This window comes from Amia ocellicauda, chromosome 4 (genome assembly GCF_036373705.1).
Source record: "Amia ocellicauda isolate fAmiCal2 chromosome 4, fAmiCal2.hap1, whole genome shotgun sequence".
NCBI lineage: Eukaryota > Metazoa > Chordata > Actinopteri > Amiiformes > Amiidae > Amia > Amia ocellicauda.
The window spans coordinates 17,892,006-17,915,580 of NC_089853.1; the positions used below are offsets into that span (position 1 = coordinate 17,892,006).

At 40.7% G+C, this 23,575-nt stretch overlaps 1 protein-coding gene across 1 annotated transcript in view; it reads left to right on the forward strand.

The window, feature by feature from the left end:
• The window catches only part of lrp5 (low density lipoprotein receptor-related protein 5), a 65,157-nt gene extending 41,970 nt beyond the window's left edge, over nt 1-23,187 (forward strand). The window contains exons 8-23 of the mRNA XM_066701161.1: nt 3,576-3,792; nt 4,082-4,371; nt 5,224-5,450; nt 6,651-6,835; nt 6,969-7,292; nt 8,590-8,786; nt 9,039-9,250; nt 11,423-11,613; nt 14,395-14,604; nt 14,827-14,952; nt 16,125-16,361; nt 17,864-17,974; nt 18,138-18,371; nt 19,038-19,180; nt 19,675-19,772; nt 20,119-23,187. Of these exons, the coding sequence (XP_066557258.1) occupies nt 3,576-3,792; nt 4,082-4,371; nt 5,224-5,450; nt 6,651-6,835; nt 6,969-7,292; nt 8,590-8,786; nt 9,039-9,250; nt 11,423-11,613; nt 14,395-14,604; nt 14,827-14,952; nt 16,125-16,361; nt 17,864-17,974; nt 18,138-18,371; nt 19,038-19,180; nt 19,675-19,772; nt 20,119-20,380 (3,264 nt within the window). The 3' untranslated portion in view covers nt 20,381-23,187. The remainder of the gene's footprint in view (nt 1-3,575; nt 3,793-4,081; nt 4,372-5,223; nt 5,451-6,650; nt 6,836-6,968; nt 7,293-8,589; nt 8,787-9,038; nt 9,251-11,422; nt 11,614-14,394; nt 14,605-14,826; nt 14,953-16,124; nt 16,362-17,863; nt 17,975-18,137; nt 18,372-19,037; nt 19,181-19,674; nt 19,773-20,118) is intronic.
• Nucleotides 23,188-23,575: the final 388 nt, after the last annotated feature.

The window sequence follows — 23,575 nt, forward strand, 5'->3', positions numbered from 1 at the left end:
CCCAGATATAAGCCAATGGATATGCATGTTATTCCTGTTTTTACAGTAAAATAAAAAAGGTGAAACATTATTTTAATTGGGGATCATATATATATATTGCTTTCTGCTAGGAATTGCTGTGATAAGTTTTCAGAATGGTGAGCCATATTTTCCAAAGTGCTAATTGGCAAGGTCACCTAGCACTTTTTGAACCACGTTCTGGCTGGGTTCTGGGTTCTGGCAACTGTAAATCACTGTAGGTGTCACGGCTGCTGCTTTTTTTACACCATACTGGACTGGGGTGTCTTGTAATGGAACTGTCCTAATCCTAGACAGCTTACAGAGGGAGAAAGAGTTATAACGTGCAGCCTGATGGTAAAGTCCTGGCTCTGCAGGAAACTGGTGCGCCATTGAGCAGCTGTACATTTAATCCTTTGATGCGCTGTGTGGAGAAGTAAGTTCTGTAAATGTCAAAGCCTGAAGAACACGGCTTCACACGGAGAGCATTAGTAGTACCTGGATTAGAGAGAGAGAGGAAATGTCAATGCCACAGTGTCATTAGGGAAGGTCTTCGTCCTCAAACAAGCCCATCATGGTCCTACAGACAGTAGGAGCTGATAGGGACAGAAGTGCTTCCTCCATTTCCTTCCTTCAGAAATGTCTTAAGACCCCAAACCCCTCCAGAAAGAAAAAGAAAAGCAAGAAAAAAAAAGTCTGTTATTTCAGAAAAACTTGGTGTCTGACTGCTAGGCTAAAATTAAAAATAATGAATTTCCCCAGAGGATATAAATGTTACACAAACTAAAGGCAGTTAAAATCACTCACCAAGAGAGAACAATGCCACTGGTTCGAGGAAACAGATGCTGAAAGGTTTTAATTAAATAAAAATGCTGTTAGGAAATCTGCTTACAAGAACAGTCTCAACCACCCAGATGCCGTTATTTATCTATTTTTGTGGGAGGTTCTATCACTTACCTTTTAATTTCAAGAGTTCCTGATTATTTAAGGGGCAGAATTTGTAGTTTTTGAATTGTGGTTCAGCCATTGCATTGGATTTTCAAAGATAACATTTCTGAAATAGTCATAAAAGTATTTGTGTTTGTTTGTATCCAGAGGCAGAAATGTAGGAGTAATGCAGTTAAAAACATTACTTCCTTACATCCCTCTCTTCAGTCACTCACACACGAACATAAACACAGAGATGGAAGGGTCAACCGGCCTGATGAAGGTCTCGTTGAAGACTGTGTAATTTCCATTTTAACATGAACTTAATAAATGTTTGAGCCCGACAAGTGTGTCATTCAACCAAGTGTGAGGCCTGATGTACACCATCATATTTGAAGACTCATCAAAATCTTATACTATTCATGATTTACTTTTTTTTTTAGCATAACCTGACTCTAGAACATGATTTCAAAATGTGCCTATAAAAAGTTTTTACCCTTCAAACTGAATTTGAATTTGAAAGTCTGAATTTGTAAAACACTAAAAATAAGCTGAACTCTTGAAAAGGAACAATCACCTCCTTTTTTCGCCCGTTTCGTTTTTCACAGTGTTTGAAAATTGTGGATAAAATTCATAAAAATAAAAAAATAAAGTTAACACCTTCCTCCTTCCGCCCGAGGTTGTGGAACTAAGCTTGTTTGCTTCCTTTTGACACTAGCAAAATTTAACTTCGAAAGCAAGTGTGAAGCTTAGAATAGTAATAGCAACAACAACAAAAAACACACATTCATCACTACGTGGCAATTCCCATTTAGGGACTTTTAAAATTGTTTTTGGTTTGTGTGAGGTTACGTTCCTAGATAAACATGGCCAAGTATGTCCCCTGGTCTTAAAAAAAAAAGTCCCTGACCTGAGACGGGGCCTCTCCACAGCCTGTAATCACATCAGATTATCATTAAAATGCAAGAGCTCTGGCGCTGCAATATGCTACTTAGTGATTTAAATTTCAAGTTGAAAAATAAGAAGATGAGCCATATATAGTAATAATGGATGAGAGAAGTGGTAGCATTTGTGTTTTTGGGCTTGTGGGTCAGATTTTTGGGGCCTGCTGAATATTTCTGGAGTGTCTTGCTGTTGTGAAATGTCAAACTTAGTAGAGGCAAATTTGTAAAGTCTAGGCAAGTCCGTTATCCAAGTTGAAACACCTGTGTCAAATAATTTAATTAACAAGGCACTTGTTACATGGGATTGCGCAAACCACTATGGTCCAATTATATCTCCTGCAGCAGAACTGCATTCATCGGTTTGATTATGGCCGTTGATGTCGTGTATCTTTCTCTTTAGTATTGTAATGGATGATGTGTTGTAAAAGTGATTGAGTAAAGAACACACCTATAATATAATATATTACCAGTGAGAAGAAGGCAGTGTTTCTCTTCATAATGGTTCTTATGCTGGCTGTAGGGAATGGAGAGACTACAATATGGAAATAAGTCAAGCTATGAATCTTTCAGCACAGCCAAGGGGGAGCCCGACCGCCATGGTGTGAGTGCAAAACCCAATACAGTAAATGCGAAATGAGCCCATTTTAGGCATATGTATGCAGCGTAGAGTCCTTTGAAATACGCAGGTTACTTTTGACTGCCATAAATACAAACATGCCCACATGCCCAAAGACCACCCCTGTCAATCCAAACCACAACATGGCACCACGACAGGCTCTGCGCTCTTGTACTGGATTGTTTTCATTTAGATAATGTTAGCGAAAGGAAAAAGTGGTGCTGGTTTACAGGTTGACGTCAGGGAAGGGCAGGGTGGGGAACTGTGGGTTTTGTAAACACCAGCGTTTTGTGTGGGCTCTAGCATGTGTTGGGCACCGGCTGCTGTGAATGCCTCCAGTCAACAGATGTGCCCTTGAGGTGTAGATATACTCGTATGTGTATTCTTGCTGTTTTGTCTTTAGTCAGGCTTTGCGACTGGCTTCTTCTCTGTTATGGATTAGTGTTTCCATGGCTGTAGAAATGTCACGCGTTTATCTGAAATCAAAGGTGTATAGCTCATTTCCCCAGAGGGCCAAGATGTCTCCTGTTAGTCCTATAGCCAGCTGACGTCTGCTGAGTTTTTGTTTACTCTCTCATTTACAGGAGCAGTATATTTTCTGCCCTAAGTCTTGCATACCCTTACATAATGCATTCCATAAAATTACACTGATGTAATTGTCCGCAATATAATACACTGGATGGACCATCCAGTAGGTGTAAATGGCCATTTTGTTTTTATTGGTCTTGTTAGAAGGTCAATAACGATCTCAAATATTTGCAGGCTGCAATTCTGTCGAAATGGATTTCAGTTTATAACCTTCTCTTTTTCTTATCCATCGGCTTTAAAGTAAATAACATAGACGGACAGACGGAGGGGGGCAGTTTATTATCCTGTATTTTATCCTGTTTCATGTGAATTGAAAATGTGTGCATGGCTGTCCGCTCTAAAACCTTCCACACTGCATTGTCCTGTCTTTATATAAAAGAATGGCAAATATGTGATGAAAGAGTATGTATGTAAGGGAAACTGTCCTGTGATATGTGAACATTGTCTCTTATTGTGTTTCATGTATTACCAGTGGATTAACAAAATTTGTGGGCCTTCTTCAGGTGATTAACGTCAATGGGACCAACAGGAAAACCCTACTGGAAGATAAGCTCCCGCATATCTTTGGCTTTACTCTGCTTGGAGATTACATCTACTGGACTGACTGGCAGAGGAGGAGCATTGAGAGAGTGCACAAGACCAAAGCCATCCGGGAAATTATCATTGACCAGCTGCCAGATCTCATGGGCTTGAAAGCGACCAGAGTGACAAAAACATTCGGTAAAAACCTGTTTTCACCCCACCAAACTCTTAAGATCAGAACCAGATTTTGATATTTACATTTTTCCTTTTTGTTCACCACATTTACTCACTATTGGAGAACACTAGGTTGTCTATCTAAAATTGTTGGCTAAAATGGTGATAGGTGGGTCAGAGAGTCTGTGGCTCTACTGTGCCGTTACCCCCTTGGGTACCAGCGAGTCGGACGTCTTTGACTTTTGGTATGTCCGTTCTCATTGCAACTGGGCTCCTAATGAACTGTGACATGGACTTTTTCCTTTTTCCACAGGAACCAATCCCTGTGCGGACAACAATGGAGGCTGCAGCCACCTGTGTTTCTACAGGCCACAAGGTCTAAGGTGTGCCTGCCCCATGGGCCTGGAGCTGCTGAATGACCTGCAGACCTGCATTGTGCCCGAGGCCTTCCTGCTCTTCACTAGCAGAGCTGACATTCGCAGGATATCCTTGGGCACCAACAATAACGACGTGGCCATTCCACTGGCCGGGGTCAAAGAGGCCTCTGCCCTGGATTTCGATGTCTTTGATAACCGAATATACTGGACCGATGTCAGTGTGAAGGTAACAGTCAGCTGCTTTGTCATATTTAGGAGGAAAAAAGAAAAAAATGATTTGATTGTCCGATGAGTCATGTCTCTGGTTAGCACCATCAATCTGCAGAATACAGGAATACAGCAAAAGCAAACTATTCTGTATGAGTATTGATTTTAACATACCGCTTGTTTCATGTTTGAAGTATGTTAAGGTAAAAATATATGTTTTGTATTGCTGTGGAGTAGAGCTAACAACAACATTCACATTCTGTTCTGAAGCGATTGCACTTCTTGATTGTATCTGTGAAAAAATACATTTGAAAGTGGGGGGCATTTCCAGATTTCAAACAAAAAAAACAAATATTTTACTGAATTATGAATACATTTCCTTTTTTCTTTATATTCATCTGTAGTCAAGTTAATGTTTGTCTAGATATGAAGAATAGAATTGTCTCTGTAAAAGATTAACGATTAAAACAAAATTACAACAACATGTACACATCTGGTCTTCAAAGATCCGAGGCAGAAAAAACAATCAATAAAGTGAACATAGTACCCGCATGAACATTATGTGCTCCAAACAAAATGGTAATCAAGATGTTTATATTATCCTGATGAAAATCTCTTGTAGATCAAAAACGTTAATTTCGGGTTATACAATTATTTTTTCTTTGGAGCAAATTACGTCACTGTGCGGGTACTGCCTTTACTTCATAGACTAGGAATATATAATTTGACATTTGGTAGACCCTATTTTTTTTTTTTAAGCTAAGTGCCATGGTAGGGCATATTCTACATTTGCTAAGCCTAAAACTTGTGGGGGGACGAAGCCAGTCTGTTTAAATAAATGTTCATTCCCCAACCTTCTCACGCTTTGCAGACCATAAGTCGGGCCTTTATGAATGGAAGCTCAGTGGAGCACGTGATCGAGTTTGGACTGGACTATCCCGAGGGCATGGCAGTGGACTGGATGGGACGCAACCTTTACTGGGCCGACACCGGAACCAATCGCATTGAGGTGGCCCGTCTGGACGGCCAGTACCGTCAGGTGTTGGTGGTTAAAGATTTGGACAACCCCCGGTCACTTGCGCTTGACCCTGCCAATGGGTAAGGATGAGTTGAAGCCGATGGCTGGGCGGTGGGCAGTCCTGTTTATTAGTTAATGCCAGTTAAGCAGCTCTGCAGTGCTAAGAGAGCCAGCTGCCTATATCTTGCTATGTGATTTTACATTGCAAGCACCTTGAATCTCATCAGAAAGCAAAAGCTGTATTCCTCAGAGGATCCCCAAGCCATGATGTAGACGGCCAATGATTTAACTTCTCCAAATTTGGTATCTACTCTACAGTCCATGCATTACACAGAATCATGAGAGCTAGGTCTATGAAATTAAGGAACAGTTTCTATTTTAAGTCTATTTAATGTTCACTTTAAAGTCCTCTATTGTCAAAATTGCTGGATAACCTTTGAAGTTTTTACATTAATGGAATGCAGGCCTGAGACCAGCTTTAACTCCATAATGTGATGGAGATCCAATTAGGTTTTATAAATATATAAATTAAATGTATCTGTTTAATATTATGTAGGACAGATGTTTGTCTTATATTCCAATCGGATTGATTCAGAAAAGTAAGAATGGGCAAACGTGCAATTTTTTAAAAATATTATAATTTAAAAAATATATATATTGAGGCATTGTGCGTCACATTTTGCAAAGCAGTATCTTTCTAGAATGTTTTCAATCAAAAATGCACTATCTGTATCTTTATATTCGGGGACGTGAAAAGTGTTTTTTGTGTGTGTGCTTATGTTGAATTTCTGGCGTATGCAAACTCGCCCACATTAGGAGACTGATGGCAAGCAATTTCACTGTCATGCCTATATATAGCCATTTCAAAGAGCCATGTCAAGCACTGTTATTTCATTGTTGATTCACTGCACCTAACGCTTCTGGACCTTGTGTTTTAACAATACATGTGCCAGCATGTCATGAGATGGCGTGTCAACTCAGAAGTGAGATTAAGTCATGTCTTGGAACGTCTTTGAATCACAGCACAGCGGGTCATTATTAAAGGGAGAGTTTATCGCGTTTGGTTGTATAATTTCCCTTTGTTTTGTTGCAAAGATTTGTGAATAAGATCGAAAAACCATGCTGCTCATACGGTAGATTGTTTTCTTTCTGTAGGAATTCTCCTTTTTGTTGCCTTGAAGCTTTCACTATATAAACAAGCGTGACAGTACAACAATGCAGTCTTGGCCAGTGCTATGTATGATTTGCATTAATTTATTTTCTTCCCCCCTCCTCCCCAGATACATGTACTGGACAGAATGGGGTGGCAAACCCAGGATAGTGAGAGCACACATGGATGGAAGCAGCATTGTCACACTGGTGGACAAAGTGGGCCGGGCAAATGGTCTCACTATTGACTATATAGACCAGAGGCTCTACTGGACTGACCTGGACACCTGCATGATTGAGTCCTCAGACATGCTTGGTAAGTCCAGCCTTTACACCTTAAGGATCTCATCCTGTGCATTCCCGTTACTCATACTTCAAATTCTAACTGTAGTCCTTATCGTGATCAATTTCACTGGCATTTAACAGTGCTTCCTCTCGGTCCCACACAGGCCAGCAAAGGGAAGTCATAGCCGACGATCTGCCCCACCCCTTTGGCCTGACTCAGTATAGCGACTACATCTACTGGACCGACTGGAATCTACAGAGCATTGAGAGAGCAGACAAAAGGACCGGGCAGAACCGCACCATGATCCAGGGCAATCTGGAATACGTTATGGATATTTTAGTGTTCCACTCCTCACGCCAAGATGGCTGGAACGAGTGCACACAGAACAACGGGCAGTGTGCCCACCTCTGCTTGGCTGCACCTGAGGGATATAAGTGTAGATGTGCATCACATTACACTCTTGATGCCAATGGCCGAAACTGTAGCTGTAAGTTTTTTTTGGTTTTTTTTTTTTTTTTGCTTGTTTTTCTTCCACAGATGTCTCTTTCCAGTATGTGTACAAAATGATTGTCCATTCTTTACTTTAAACACAAAGATGGGAAATAGATTCAAACGAATGGATTACATAGAAAGCATATTCTCATAATACAACTTTAGGCACTCTAACCAAACCGTGAAGCCAATTTTTCTTTCCAGTTGTGGATCAGTATATGAAACTACACTGTTCTGACATTTGCAAATTACTTTTTTTTTTAATGAAGCATAAAAAGGAGTCTGTGCTATGGAAAAATACTTTATGAACAAGAGAACAAACCCAGTCCCCCTCTGAAAACAGAGTGAATACGACCTGGGCTTAATGTGTCGGCCAGAAGCCACACTCGTTTGTTTTAACTGACATAATGGAGCTTCAGCAAGTGGAAGATACAACAGATTAGAGGAAACTGAATAATTCAATCTTCAGATTAAAAGCAACAGCTACTTTGAGATGGAAATGCATTGCTTAACTGGCTGAAACTGAACATGCTTGAAATTAAAATTTCAAAAGTAACTACTGATGCTGATGTTTTATACCCTATCCATGAATGTACAGCACTGATTTAACATTGCACTTTCTAATTTAACATTTAACATTTCCATCAAACTACTACCCTCATTGTTAGTAATCAATGTATGTTTTGTCTAAAAGTCTGAGTCACTGTTTCATAATGATCTACATTCCAGTCAATGTCTAGGTGAACTGGCTGTATCAAACACAGGCCTTTGGCTGATATCCACATGAAGTGCAGGCCGTTTGAACACATTGACAGAGTGCCTGTAAACTTTAGTGTTTTCTGCTTTTTTTTAAATTTGTGATTTATATGCATAGAACATAAGAAAAGCATTTAATATTGGAACTATCAAAAGTTTTAGCTTCTTTGGCTGAGGATTAAGGCACTTTTTTCTTTTCAATCATGCATACCATTTTGTACCCTGTAATGATTGAGTATTGCAAAAGATTTACAGTATACTCAAAAGAGGTCCTCTAAAGAAAACATTTTTTAAACCAGTTTTGATTAATAACAAATTAACATATCCGATAGGAGTGATGTAAGCTGTCCAAGTGTACATGCGGTTGCTTCTCACAAGCCTGAACACGGTGTATACTGTTTTGGCATTCATATTCAGAGATTTAGAGACGCAACAAGCGTGTCTTTTGTGGTACTGAAACCTAAAGTAGAGTATTCAGTCTATGCCCCTTTTTATTGAAATGCAGTCCAGGATTAACCATCTCCATTGTCTCTCAGCTCCTTCCAGCTTCTTGCTGTTCAGTCAGAAAGCTGCCATCAGTCGGATGGTGCTCGGAGAGCAGAGCCCTGACATAATTCTTCCGATTCACGTCCTGAGGAATGTCCGAGCCATCAGCTACGACCCTGCTGAGCAACTCATTTACTGGGTGGATGGGCGGCAGAACATCAAGAGAGCCCGAGATGACGGGTCACAGGTGAGCACTGAAATGGGGGTCAGATTCAGATTTATCCTTCATTTTATACACGGTATAAATTACGTCAATTTGAGGACAGTTTGTGAAGGATTTACATGCCAAGGAGAAATTGTAAAAAAAAAAAAAAAAAGTGAACAACTTTACAACTTAAATTATGATAATAAATATGCATTATTTCTCCTTTCTAAAATTATAGTTTTTCAGTTTACAGTGGTTTTCTTATCTTTCTTTGTTATTTCTGTACACTCACAGGCATTCGTTGTAGTATCCTCCTCCGGCCACCTACCATCCCCTGACCGGCAGCCTCACGACCTGAGTGTGGACGTGTTCAGTCGCATGCTTTACTGGACGTGCGAGGCCACCAACACCATCAACGTTCACCAGCTGGACGGCAAAGCCATTGGGGTGGTGCTGCGTGGGGAGCAGGACCGGCCCAGAGCCATTGTGGTCAATGCAGAGAGAGGGTAAGATTGCAGGGCCATACTCACTAGGGTTGCTCCCTGAAGATCTCTAAAAATAAAGAAGTTGGAAGCCCATTGTTCTGTATACAGCAGATTTCACATAATGAGAGGTGGAAGGTTTACTGAGAGATAGACGTGCACTATATGATCCCACATTAAAGAAAGAACAACAAATGTAGTTCATTAACATTTCTTCAGATGCCTCCATGTTTTCTGTATAGATTATTATACATTATTATATATTATAGATTCAGTAGCTAAAGTAGTTGGAATATGAAAAAAAAACTAAAAACAGTGGCATATGGTTGACAAACAAATAAACAAGCTTGCAATATTACAAAATATTCCTGAGAGAAAGGAAAGACAATCTAAGGACCCAAGTAAAAAGGAAAAACATACCGCCTCAAACAAACTGATTCTGTAATGTGTGTGTAGCAATTTTCAGAAGAATAATTGGTAACACTTTACAATAATGTGCATTATAGCATAGCATGAAGCGGCTATACCCACATATTTCAGTTTACTGTAGTTGTCTGATCATGCAGTGTTCATTAGAAAATAACATGAATAAGTCATGACTTTAAATTAATTGGCAGTAAACATGAAGTGCATGTGATTAACTTGTAAATAAGCATGATTCTTTACAAGAAAATGTAACTTGGCATAACGCCGATTTATTGCAAGAAATTATTTCATCATTATTTCACAATATATATATATATATAATATTTTACCAATTTCTTTGTGGTATTGACTGTTTGCCACAGGAGGTACTATTTAGTTCATTTTTTCAGGGGTTAATGAACCACTCCCTACAGAAATGCCAAAATGATCTGAAATCTGCTAAAGCAGTTTTTGGAATCCATGTGTTCAACAGATGGCCAGATGTGATTTTCTCTCTCTCTTGCTCAAGTGGTGCAGAGCGGTTGGGGTTTGGTTCCCATCCCTGTAATTGCATGGCTATTGTTAGTGGTGCTTCCATCGTAGTATGTGCAAAGTCACTATTTATAGCGTTCCTGGATGTGCCTGGGTGTGGTAAAGGTGACCTTTGGCATAATATCGCAGGCAACAAAAAACAAATTAACTATCCCAACTGCACTGTATCAAGAGGTAAATGAGAATGGCAAGAGGAACATATCATTAATTTAAGCAGATTGCCTTTGTGGAAAGATCACCCAGTCTTTGCTGACAGTCATTTTAATTAAATCTCACAGAACTGACTTTTCAATGTATCCACCTGATGACAAGTGTATGCATGTAATGTGAATCTGTTATCTGACTGTGTGTCAGATATTGAAGAAAAATGAAATGACAACGCAGGCTCTCTTGATTGTGACGTTTTGAAAGGAGCAGATCCAAATTGCAAACAGATTATAGACAAAATTTGTGAAATACCACAAAAGCTGCTGCCCATTTTGAAGTGCTCTAGCTGCCCACTATGACGTTAAATTGTTGTCTCAGGAAAAAAAAAAAAGGCAAAACGCTCTTCAGAACAGCCGTGCACGTTCCAACTGTTATTCCTCAGGAATCGGAGCCGAGTGTCCCAGTAGTGCACTTCTCGCCCAGCTCCCACATGAATAGACAAGGCAATCGTGCCATGCTAAATCTTCTGTAGGTATTTTTCATGTTAATTTTAATGTACTAAAGTAATTATGCTAATTAAAAGGCTGCACTGTCATGTGTGGTGCTGTGGGTGAATTTCATAGGAGGGGGATCTCTAGAGAATGCCTTTAAATGTATTTGAATCATTGCAAATGACATGTTTTAGAAAAAGATTTAAATTTATTTGAGTACCTTTGCTGTGGAGGAAAGACTTTCATATTCTGTCTCCATCTCTTCTTTTGAATACATTTATTACTCTTTAATGAACGACTTTGATTTGTAAAACAAAGCACTGAGGGGCACAGTGTTGGGGCGTATCTTATGAACCCTTCAGTTGCATGAACGAGGGATGACAAAGCATCCACCCCTCACACAGAGGCCTCCCTATATGAACTGCCCAAGATGCACCACTGCTGAAGCTATGAAATGCTGCTCCAGGCTATTTATTTTCGTGCTGCAGGGAAAGCGGGCTTTTTGGTTATTGTTGCTTTTTGAAATTGGAGGTCAGACTTCGGCCCATGGAGATTCCTTTGATCTACCAGCTTTTCACTTAGCTCTTACTCTGTCCCACAGGTACATGTACTTCACCAACATGCAGGAGAGGTCTCCCAAGATCGAGCGTGCTTCCCTGGATGGCACAGAGCGAGAAGGCCTCTTCACCACGGGCTTAATTCGCCCCGTCGCCTTGGCCATCGACAGCAAGCTAGGCAAGCTCTTCTGGGTAGACGCTGATCTGAAACGCATCGAGAGCAGCGATCTCTCGGGTAAGTCCAGGGTTGCATGGGTTGAGTGGTGGGTCAGCAGTTTTAAGGGGGTGATGAGCTTGTTACTAGGGAGTTTGCCGGGTCAAGCTCTGACTTTTGGCGGCGGTGGATCGCCCCCTGGGGCGGCTGAAGTACTGATTTACTGCACTTCTTTGTGACTCAACCAGGATTTTTCTGCGAGTGACTCAGTTACAGTGGTCGATGGAGAAATTAACCCACAGCCTGGCACAGATAAAAACATCTTCCAACCACTGCAGCAGTAGCACAAGCCCTGCCAATAGATGTAATGAAAATTAAAACGTGCAAGTCGACTTCTGTATCGGCCTCTATACAGACTGTTTTGTCTGGCGAACCCTGTATCTGGCTTTATTTTAGTTGCAGCTTTCGACTTGAGGATTGTGTTATCAATAAGTTGTAAATCTTTATTTATTTTTACTAGAAATTTCTTTCCAGATGTGTTCTGTATATGGAACACACTGTTCTCTATGACCAGAAAATCTGGCTGTAACACATTTTAATAATTACAAAAGCAAAACTACTTTACCACTATGCTCCAGCTGATTGTCAGTTAATAAAACAAACTACGAGCATGTGAAGAGCTGTGTAGCTGTGTGCAGTGTGTGTGTAGTTTAGTTGTATATGTGTGGTGTGTGTGTAGTTTTGTGTGTGTAGTTTAGCTGTTAGTGTGTGTGGTGTGTACTGTGAAAGAACTGTGAAAGGATTACCCAGCTTAAGACTTTGTGATTAGAACGTCTTTTTCTGCCCCACCCTTTTCCTTTTCTTCATCTGATTAGTCCCCTTGAACATTTACGATGAAAGCATAATGAATCCATAACATGGGAGATGTATCTAGCTTTTGCCAAAAGAAATTGCAGGCTTTGATCTAGTCACTGCAACCTGATCTTTTGAAGTTGCGTGTGTTGAGAGCATACCGTGGCTCTGACCAGTGTTACACCCAGACACCAAGAGCAAATAACACAACTGCATTTATCCCAGCAAACCATTATTTACAGTTCCTTTTCCTCCCCGTCTCTGAAGTAACACACGAGCCATTTGTGACAAACCTATCCCATTTGATAGATGTAGCACTTGTTCCTACATGTGTACGGTATTATAGTAGCCTGCAAAGACATCTTGTTTCGTTTTGTCTGGTATTGTGCAGCGCTTTTGAATACTTTCTGTGCTAGGTGCTCTATAAATCAAATCTTGTTGTTGCCAATCTCCAATCACAACAGATTTCAACTGACATTTAAGAGGCATAGTGAGCCAAGTATTTCATGTTTTTCATACTCAAAAAAAAAAAAAACTGACATTCTGAAACTATGATGTAATCTTCAGGTGTGTTGCATGGGATTTGATTTTGTCATCCTGCCTGCCCCAGTTGATACATATCCCAGGTTATACAAATTAGTGTAAGATCTCTGTAATGTTTCCGGAGTACATCTGATCTCAAATCCAAAGCGTAATCAAAAGTCTCTCCTACTAAGGAATAAAAAGAACCTATTTTTAGATTTTGTTTTGTCTCGTTTTGTTTGTTAGAGCAACTGATATTGGTAAAGAGAATAGAAGACCTCACCTGTTTAGACAGGGTGAAAATACTTTTGCGGAAGATTGAATTTAGTGTGGATAAAATGATTACAGGGGACTTCAAAGGAGACTGTTATTTTCATCTTTATTGTAATTAGACAGCTGCCAGACATCTAGATATTCTCCAGATGCAGTCAGAAAAGGTTTGATGTTCACAGCCCACCTTCAATATGACCCATCGATCAGTCACCAGCTTGCGGCTTGACTTTCATTTTTGTTTTCAAGTTGAATTTTTTTGCCCTGACTCATTCATGAAGCCCTTTACCTCTGCAGAGGACCTGGGGACAATGGGTATTTTTTAGGAGATGAAGAGAGTATTTTGTCCTTGAACATGTGTTTAAGGGCAGTTGAACCCATGCCCTTTAAGTAAGAAGCCTTGACATGATGTTTACTGTGAGTTATTGAATGTAAACTCGACAACACATGGAATGTTTTATGGAGGAATGTTTTCCATAGTCTGTGGTTCAAGCCCATGATTGATTTATAAGTGTCGACCGGTCAGACTTAGCTCCAGCTGCACAGCCTGTATCTCAGGCTGTAGAAGTGGCCGGCACGTTGCCTTTACATGGCTGCTCTTGCAACTGGCGTCTTCTGAGTTTTCCAAGCACAGAGGACTCCATAAACTTGTGCGCCGGCTGCAAGGATCCCCGCGCAGATCAAAGTGATAGAAATGCTTCAGAAGATTACAGGCTACATGATTAATAGGTGTGTAATTATCTGGCACAGGGACATGGTAAACGTCACAGGGGAAGTGTAAACATGTAGAGAAGTTTCTCCATGTAGAGAGAGGGGAAAGGGAGGATGACCATTTGTAGCACTACTATTAGACATGCATGGCTGTTTGTGTTTATTTTCCCACTGATTCAAAAGCCAGAAGGGGGAGAACAGACTTTTTTTTGGTGCCTTTCATCTCTCCGGTTTGCACTTGTTCCACTTCCAATGGTGTCCTCATTTTAGCTCCCTCCTGACATTTGTGTCCGGACTGTTTATTTCCTGTTTACTGTATACTATCTGTGAAAATTAGGTCTATGAATACATCTTCTGAGTTGGCAATAGAGTATTCTGAAGCCCATTGGCCCCTTTTGCTACTGTTCAATTGCATTTTAAGGTTAAGGGGATAGTTTAGAGAATTGTTTTAGTTCTGTGTTCCTTCAGTAAAATCTCTCTCTCTATCTATCTTAACAACCACAACAGGGGCCAACAGGATAACCCTGCAAGACTCTAACATTCTCCAGCCCATGGGCCTGACAGTGCTGGGCGATCACCTCTACTGGATCGACCGGCAGCAGCAGATGATTGAGCGAGTGGACAAACTTACCGGGGAGAAGAGGACCAGGATCCAGGGACGGATTGTCCACCTTACCAGCATCCACGCTGTGGAGGACATGGAGCCGGAAGAGTTCTGTAAGTGCACGCTCCCCCGAGCCAATAAAAGCACAGTGGGGGGAACCACGTTACATCTTGCTAACCTCCCTGGTGATTCATTCTGTTTTTGTTGTCCAGGCTGTTACTTGGGCCTTTCTTGTGTGCCTCGCTTTCTCAGCTGCTGTTTCAAATGCTGTTCTGGCCAGGGCCCAGGTTAAAGGTCACCGCTGACTGTCAGTTGTCTCTCTTCTCCACCTCCAGCCTCCCACCCCTGCGCCAATGACAATGGGGGCTGTTCTCACATCTGCATTGCCAAGGGCGATGGCACCCCCCGCTGCTCGTGTCCTGTCCACCTGGTCCTGCTGCAGAATCTGCTCACCTGTGGAGGTACCCAGAGGTCCTTTATATCCCCAGTCCTCGAGGCCCACTTCCGATTCCCCATTCTAGATGGAGCTCTCTCAATTATATTCTTAAACTAGTTATTAGACAAACCACACACATTCTATTTTTGCACTGCACTGGTCATTCAAGGCATGCGTTGCCAACTTCGGGGACAAATACTCAAATATCTGCTGAAGGCGGTCATTTAGGAGCTGCGATGGAATGAAAATCGAAAGTGTGACTCTGAGAACTGATACTCGTCTTGAATTCACTTGAATTTGCTGCCACTGTGTTAAACAGATGGCTGTAGAGTGTTTTACTCCCCCTTGTGGAATATAGGAGAATGGGGGATTAAGATTAATATATGATTATAGTTTTCTTTTTAATATGCCTTTATATTTCTTTGGCTTTTATGCCTATCATTAGTGATGGGGAAAACAACCACATACATATATAAGGGTTGTAAATTGATTTGATTATGGAAGAATTACTTGTTTTAGATTTATCCTTATTTGGGTGGGGACTGACAGATTCCAGCCGATCGTGTCGATCCTTAGAGAAAGGGCACTGGATTTATCTTGTCTGAAATGCAAAAATTTGCATATTAACCAGCAAGGACGGGCACCTTTCCAGAAGCAGTTGCAGGAAGACAGTTTATGGATCTGAAGGATGCAACTCGGTGTCTAATCCTGAGCACAGTGGTTACAGAACATGCCTGCTTGTGATGTATTTCACTGAGCCCCATCACATGCTGGGGAAGTCCCTGCCCAGTCTCAGCTTGTCTGTGAGACTCATCTCCCCCCCCACAACCTCCTTGCCTGCAGCTTGAAGAGATAATGGATTGGAAGTCAAGTAGTTTATAGTACTCCAAGCACTGAGGTTGTAGTGCAGTAACTTTCCTCTTCAGCTCCAGGACAAAAGACAGAGTCTAGTCTAGAGTTGTCACATAGTCAACAGGCCCATTAAACTGTAGGCTGTGGCCAAGGAACCATTCCTGTGCCCAAAGACACAGAAGCATTGACTGCCAAGTAGATTAGAATGGCCCGCAGTGTTTGGTTTCAGTGCTGATGATTGAGGGAGACTTCGGAAATTTGCTGGACTTGGGCCATCCAGGAGAGTCTCCCTGCTCTATTGTACCTGCTAACTCTGGATCTTCTCCCCTCCCTCCCCTACTCAAGAGCCCCCCACCTGCTCTCCAGAGCAGTTCACCTGCGCCACGGGCGAGATCGACTGTATCCCTATGGCCTGGCGCTGCGATGGCTACACAGAGTGCGACGACAACAGTGACGAGGAGAACTGCCCCGTGTGCTCGGCTTTCCAGTTCCAGTGCAAAAAAGTCCAGTGCATCGACGCCCGCCTCCACTGTAACGGAGAGGCAGACTGCGCCGACAGCTCCGACGAGCAGGACTGCGACAGTACGCCTTAACTCTCATTGTATTCACATCGCTGACCTTTACATGCATCCATCTCAGATGTCCATAGCACCACACGTGCTTAACACGGCTTAATGTGCTTTAAACATAACCATTACTTTGCACGTCCTACTATGAATAAAGGATGGATATGTTTTTACTAACAAATAATATGATTATGACCTTAAACTTTGGATATAATAATTCACTTAAGGTGAATATCACTTAATGTAGAAAACGCTCAACGTGACTTACTGTACTTAAAACATAGCCATTTACATGAAATCCATAAAAGACAAGACTGACACTTTCCAAACTGTTACACAAAAGTTTGGATGTTTAAAGTGTTGTGTTAAGCCCTAGCAAGGCGCGAACTGCGCTTAATGTTGAACTCACGTGGTTAAGTTTTAAGTACAGTAAACCACGTTAAGCACAATTCAGCTTGGCTACAAAACAATAGGGCTTTAAAAAGACATGACAGTCACTTTAATGTCACTTTAAATATCCATTCTTTTGTGTAACAGTTTGGAAAGTGTCAGTCTTGTCATTTATGGATTAGGTGTAAACAGCTGTGTGTTAAGTACAGTAAGTCACATTGAGCGTTTTCTACATTAAGTGATATTCACATTAAGTGCTTAAGTTCATAATCATATTGTTTGTTAGTAAAAACCTGTCCATCCTTTATTCATAGTAGGACGTGCCTAACTGTAAATGTACAAACTTTGCAAAGTAATGGTTATGTTTAAAGCACATTAAGCCACATTAAGCTTTTTTAGACTGTCACTGTGGTCAGCCATGTTTGATGAGAATGGAGATCGATAGTGCGATGATCATCTAGGATGCCTGATCCACGCGTTGTTTTTTGAAAGTCAGTGTGAAAGCACTGTCAAAAAGAATTGCAAGCGTGTAGAGAGAACTGCAAATGTGTAAACGAAACTGCAAATGTGTAAACGATATTGAACGAGCGCAGAATTGAATTGCAAGTGTTAAATAAAAACCGCAAGTGTAGTTTTGAACATACAAGTTGTATTTCTGTGCTCGCTAATTTTGACAGCGAACTCACTCCATACTTTTGTTTCTTTTTTTTTTTTTTTTTTTTAAGTTTGTCAAGGGTAGGGAAATAACTGGAAAATGCTATAGTGAGAGATGTAAAATTCCTTACTTCATCTACAGCATGAGAAACTATTGTTGGTTTTTGGGAATGTCATCTTAGGACCATTTATCCTCAGGAGAAGAGTGTATTAGCACACATTGTCAACCTTTTTTTACCCTTAAACTTTCCTTTGCCTTAGACCTCATATTACAACATTTCACACAGGTTTGGTTATGGACTCTACCTGTGATTCTCTGAGACTTTGAACAGCCATTTCATCCTGGTTGGAAAGCAGTTCACAGGGAAACGCAACAGGCTGTCTGAATGACTGTGGGAGATGTCCTGAGTTCATGTAAAGGCACTGGGGTTTTGGTTGCAGAGAGTGAACATGTTGTCATCTTGCCATTTGCAGCAATCTGCCCTCCAGACCAGTTCCGCTGTGGCACCAATCAGTGCATCCTGAAGAAGCAGCAGTGCGACTCCTTCTCTGACTGCAGCGACGACTCGGACGAACTCTTCTGTGGTGAGCCTGACTGATCGTTATCATATCTTAATTATTAGATGATCATTTATAACAATAATTATAATAATAATATGTCCTTAGTTTTACATAGTAGTCTCTGGTCTCTTTGTCCAGCTGGCATGTGCTGTGTGGTTTGATTCTGATTGGTCATCTGTCTTTGCAGAATACAACTCTCCTCCAAATGAGTTCCAGGCTCACAGCAGCACAATCGGGCCAGTCATCGGGATTATCCTGTCCGTCTTCGTCATGGGTGGCATGTACTTTGTGTGCCAGCGCGTGGTCTGTTGTCGCTACAAGGGCCCCAATGGAGCCTTCCCCCATGAATACATCAGCGGGACTCCCCACGTCCCCCTCAATTTCATCGCACCCGGCAGTTCGCAGCATGCCACATTCACAGGTAGGGAGCTTTGCAAGCATGCCGTGCTACATGATTGTGCAAACCCCCCTTCCCCCCGCCCCCATCTCCTCATTGAGGTACAGAAGGAGACTGTTGAAACATCTGTTACAAAGCCTGACAGGAAAAAATTGCCAGAGCCTTTTCTATTCACGCCAGGTTACAATTTGCTCCATGTGCTCGGGGAGGGGGGGTTGAAAACAAAAGCTAAATGAACGAGAGAACATTAATTCCAATGTTGTCTGCTGTTACCACACCAGTCATCTCCAGAATGAAAGTGAGTTATGTGTTTTGCATAGGTGAAATAAGGTCTATTAATAGGAGCCTCCATTTTGTATGGCGGTGGGTCAAGACTTTGGCTCTCTTTTCAGTAAACCGAGGCTGAAGATCTCAAGAGTTGGCATGCAAATTGTCACACAGGGATCCCCAGCCTATGGATCAACAGTGACCCCTACAGCAGCCTGCTGATCTGGGTACTGTAAGGAGTCGTCCTGTAGATGGGATTGGCATTCTAGTTCACTCCAGTGCGAACTCTAGGTGACATTTGCCAGCGTGAGTGGCCTGGCAGCACCCGGCTCTTGGGGGAAATGTCGCTCACTGGAGATGTCTTGGCACTGTGCGGCCTGTGCCCTTGTCTGTGTCCTGACGCTGCTCTGTGTGTGTTTGTAGGAATCTCTTGTGGGAAGTCCATGATGAGCTCAATGAGTCTAATGGGCAGCAGTGGCAGCGGGGCACCTCTCTATGACAGGAACCATGTGACCGGGGCCTCTTCCAGCAGCTCGTCCAGCACCAAAGGCACATTCTATCCTCAGGTACATTCCAAGAAAATCATTCTTCTCATTTTTCCCAGACACTCACTTGTAGCACAGGACAACCTGGCAGTGAAGGAAGCTCAGCTGGAAGTAGATCAGTTGTAGTTGGTGGTGGTATGATGTATTTGTTTATGACAGACTTGGGTTTAAATGCATTTGAAATGGTTATCAAGTAATTTTAAGATTGTGAGCTTCTAATCACACCTCTACTATTTAAATTCAATGGAACTCCACTTTTGAAGGCAACAGATGGAAGCGTTTTGACAAAGCCATGAACAGCTGAGTCTACATGGAGATGAAGGGAGGGTGGTCTGATCAGAAGTTGTCTTGATGAAAATGGGTGAATAGTCTTTAAAGAACATGAAGAGTGATTCAAAATCATTTGAACACCAGTCTGGTTTTTCCTAATGTTTTGCTTCTCTCGGTGGCGATGGAAAAGATCAATTTGCTGTCATTTATCTGAACCACTGAGGTTTTGTTTGTTTGATTTCCAGATACTGAATCCACCTCCATCTCCAGCTACTGACCGCTCGCTCTACAACACAGAAATATTTTACTCCTCCAACAGTCCCTCCACAACCAGGTCTTACAGGTATGTATCGCTTTGCCTAAAATATTTCACTTCCCTGTTCTGTTGTCTTTGGAGAAAGCTGTCCTCACGAACACACTGACGACACACTCCCACGTTTTTTAAAAGGATTGAATAAGAACTAAATCTGAAGAACAGGAGAGGGAAAATGCCCAGTAATGCTCATTGGGTTGTCATTTGTTTATTGATCCCAATTGAACCCGTCCAGCTTTTTCTAGAAGGATGCTAAGAAATCTTAAGACAAGTGAAGTGTGGAATGTGCTTAGCTAGATATTTGATGTATAACTAAGGTATAAGCCTTATTTTCAGTTGTCTTTCCCTTTTTGGGGTTTTGCTTGTGTTTCATTAGGCCTTACTTAATGCGAGGCATCGCCCCACCCACCACCCCCTGCAGCACAGATGTCTGTGACAGTGACTACACCACCAGCCGTTGGAAGACCAACAAATACTACATCGACCTGAACTCCGACTCCGACCCCTACCCTCCCCCCCCCACCCCTCGCAGCCAGTACCTGTCGGCTGAAGAGAGCTGCCCGCCCTCCCCCTCCACAGAGCGCAGCTACTTCCACTTGTGTCCGCCGCCCCCCTCCCCCTGCACTGACTCTTCATGACCCTCGCCAACATCTCCCCAGTGTATACCTGTAAATACTTTTAAATAAGAACAAATAAGATAATTATATTTTATTTTATTAATTTTCACTAATGGTCATTTGTTTGGAGGTTTGGGGAGGGGGGGCAGGGTACAGTACTTCTACAGTGAAGTCCGCAAGGCCATGTGAAACCTTTGTACAGCAGAAGTGTATTTATAAGTTGTTTTCTTTTGTATCTTTTGCTTGTTCATGACGTCACCTGTGTTGTGAAGGCCCTGAAGGCATGTCGTCATCGCACTTCAAAGAATTAAGATCCTTAGAACCAAACATATACTATACTATACAGATCTATATTTCCAGTTCCAGGTTCTTTCTTTTAGTTATTTTGTTTAATTTGTCATGTTTTTTAATTTCTCCCTTTTAAAGAAAATAGCATATGTGCGTTTGTTACAGACATGCATTTATCAATGAGAAATTCTGCTTTAAGCACAATTGTAGGCCAAGAAGCTTCATGGTAAACTTGACAGAACTTCATTTTATTTAGCACATTTCAGTGGGAAAAGAAAACTGAAAATCACCTGCTAGAGTTTTTGTTTTGACTATCTTTTGTCTAACTCGGTCTACAACAGGATATTGATGAAACCTAGTCTTTATACTTGCTGAAGTAACTCTGGAGCCAGTTTAGTCGTACACTATATACCTCATTTAGAAATTAAAAAGGAACAATAACCCTTGTGTTCATCAGGTGTTTTTTTGTTTTTCTTGTTTCATGATATCCTGTTGAGTGGCCCCTATGAGTTTACAGTGGTTTACAGTACAGTGTCTCCTATGAGTTTGTATACACATAGTAAGCATATTCATAAACGTAACATTTTTAGGAAGATTTGACCACTAGATTTTTATCTGTCACTTACTGGAGCCACTGTGTGACTTAGAGAATCAGTTCTGTGCATTGGCAGAGTTGGATGATGATTACATTTAGCAACAACAACAAAAACAAAAGTCACATAACTGCCCACGAGAAGTTCTGACCAAGACAATACTACATTCTTCTGTAGACCGTTCCAAAGATTCAAAATGTATGGCAGAGTCTCTGTAAAGAATAACCTCACCTAGAACACATATGACCATATTCATTTTGTTATACTTTTTTAAAGCCACAGTTTTATGTGGTTGCCCTTTTACGTTTCAGGGTCTCATCCTTGAGAAAGACCTCCTCCTTTTACCCCCTCAATAGGGATGTGTGACTAGCTGTGCTGCTCTTCAATTACCAAAACCATTTCAAACATAACTACTGTAAATATGTATTTCATTTGAATTTGTTATGTTTTTTTAATCATATTTTTATGTGAATATGGAGCTGGCCATTTCTGATGCTTCTCAGTAGACTCGATCTGAAGTCCTTAAATGTTGTATTCAGTTACCAAAACAGTGTGTTTGCTGCTACTGTACATACATAATGATCAGTTCAAACAAGAAAAAAGATCAAAACTCAGATTTTATAACCGTAAATAATTATACTTTTTTTTTTTTTACAAATCCTAAAGTGAATTAAGTTATTAATCTTCCATAGCAGATTGCAATTAAATATATATATTTTTGTGTAGTGCATATACATGTGTATATATATTTAAAAAGGTTTACTTTTGAAGAAATCTTTTTGTAATCAACATATTACCTTTTTTTTGTGGCTTTGCTGTAAACTTTGCCTTCATTACTGTTGTTCACAAAGTGCTTATAGTGTAACTTTTAAAAGTAATTTTAGGGATCGAATAAACCCTTTGGCTGGATTGTGACGCCAAGCATTGCTGTCTTTCCCATTAGAGATCACCTTGGAGAAGATGGTTCTGGTGTAAGAATTATGATTTCATAATGGGAGGCTTACTTACTATTGTATTAATTGATGACCAATTCTTGGCATTCAGGCAGCCATAAGGTTTGAATGAAGAACCAAAACCTTCTTCAGAATGTGTGTGTTATTTAATAATGCCCGGCATCCCAGCTGTGTGGTTCGTGTTGAATTGCTTTTGTACCAGAATTTCTGCAAATACAATTCCATTCTATTCTCATCACATGAACTCTTCAACCTATGCTGCCCTGTTTCTGTAGATAATATGGTACTCTTTGTGTTTCCCATATTTGCTCCTATCACCTCCTCTTCGATTTAGAAGGTGCTGTTCTTTAATTGTGTTGAGAGGCCTTTTATGGAGTTGCCATTATTCATTCTTTCAGATGACACCCACTGAATATTCACAAGCCAGACCTTTTTTAATACCGATAGCCAGTTGTCTTTTTAAATAAGGCTAATTAACTAGACAAACTAGTCCTTTAAGAAAATGTAGGAACTGAATTGGCATAGGCATACATTAATTATTTAGAACTACAAACAATATTTAACAAAAAATATATCATTTAATAAATTAAAACTAAAGATGTCATCAATTAAGACCCTTTCAAATGAATTCTCAAAAACGCAACTTTCAGAAAATGATTCTATTTTTAGAGAATATATTTTGTGGACTAAAAGTTTTTCTACAAACTTTTAAAATGTAGTACTATCCTAATTTATTACAGCTTAAAAGCAGAAATAGATTTTTTTTTTGTCCATTTAAACTGTTATAAATTTCAGATATCAAAGAAACTTTAAAACTTTAAGATCTTTTTATTTTTACGAATTGCAAAAACAACTCAAAGTTTGTAAAAGTTGATGCTCAATACTTTGAAAGTCCCAGTGTGTGCACTGAGGTGTGGGAAAACAGATAGGAGACTCTGTTATGAAAGCTGAGAGTGAACTTAAATTTTATCAAATAAATTTATATTCTGCTGGAGTTCTGTTCCTGTTGTCCAATGATTTTTTTATGAATTGGTGTTCAACCCATAAATGATGGCAAACAGAATGTGAAAAATAGTTTTTAACATACACTTACACTAAGCCAGGCAGCCTAATTGTTAATAAGGCCTCTTATTCTAGCTATAATGTTCTTGTTGCATCCTGTTGTGAAGTTCAGTATCTACAGAAATACCCCAGATTGTCTGCAATTCCATCAACATCCTCTGTATTTACCAGCTTGTTTTGAGTGATTTTATATTATAGCCATGCTTTTCTTGCCAAACATATTCCTCTATATCCATGCTTGGATCTGATGTTTTATTTTTTAATTTTAAAAATACTTTTGTGGAATCCAAAAACGCTATTGCACTGTTAATGACTTCAGT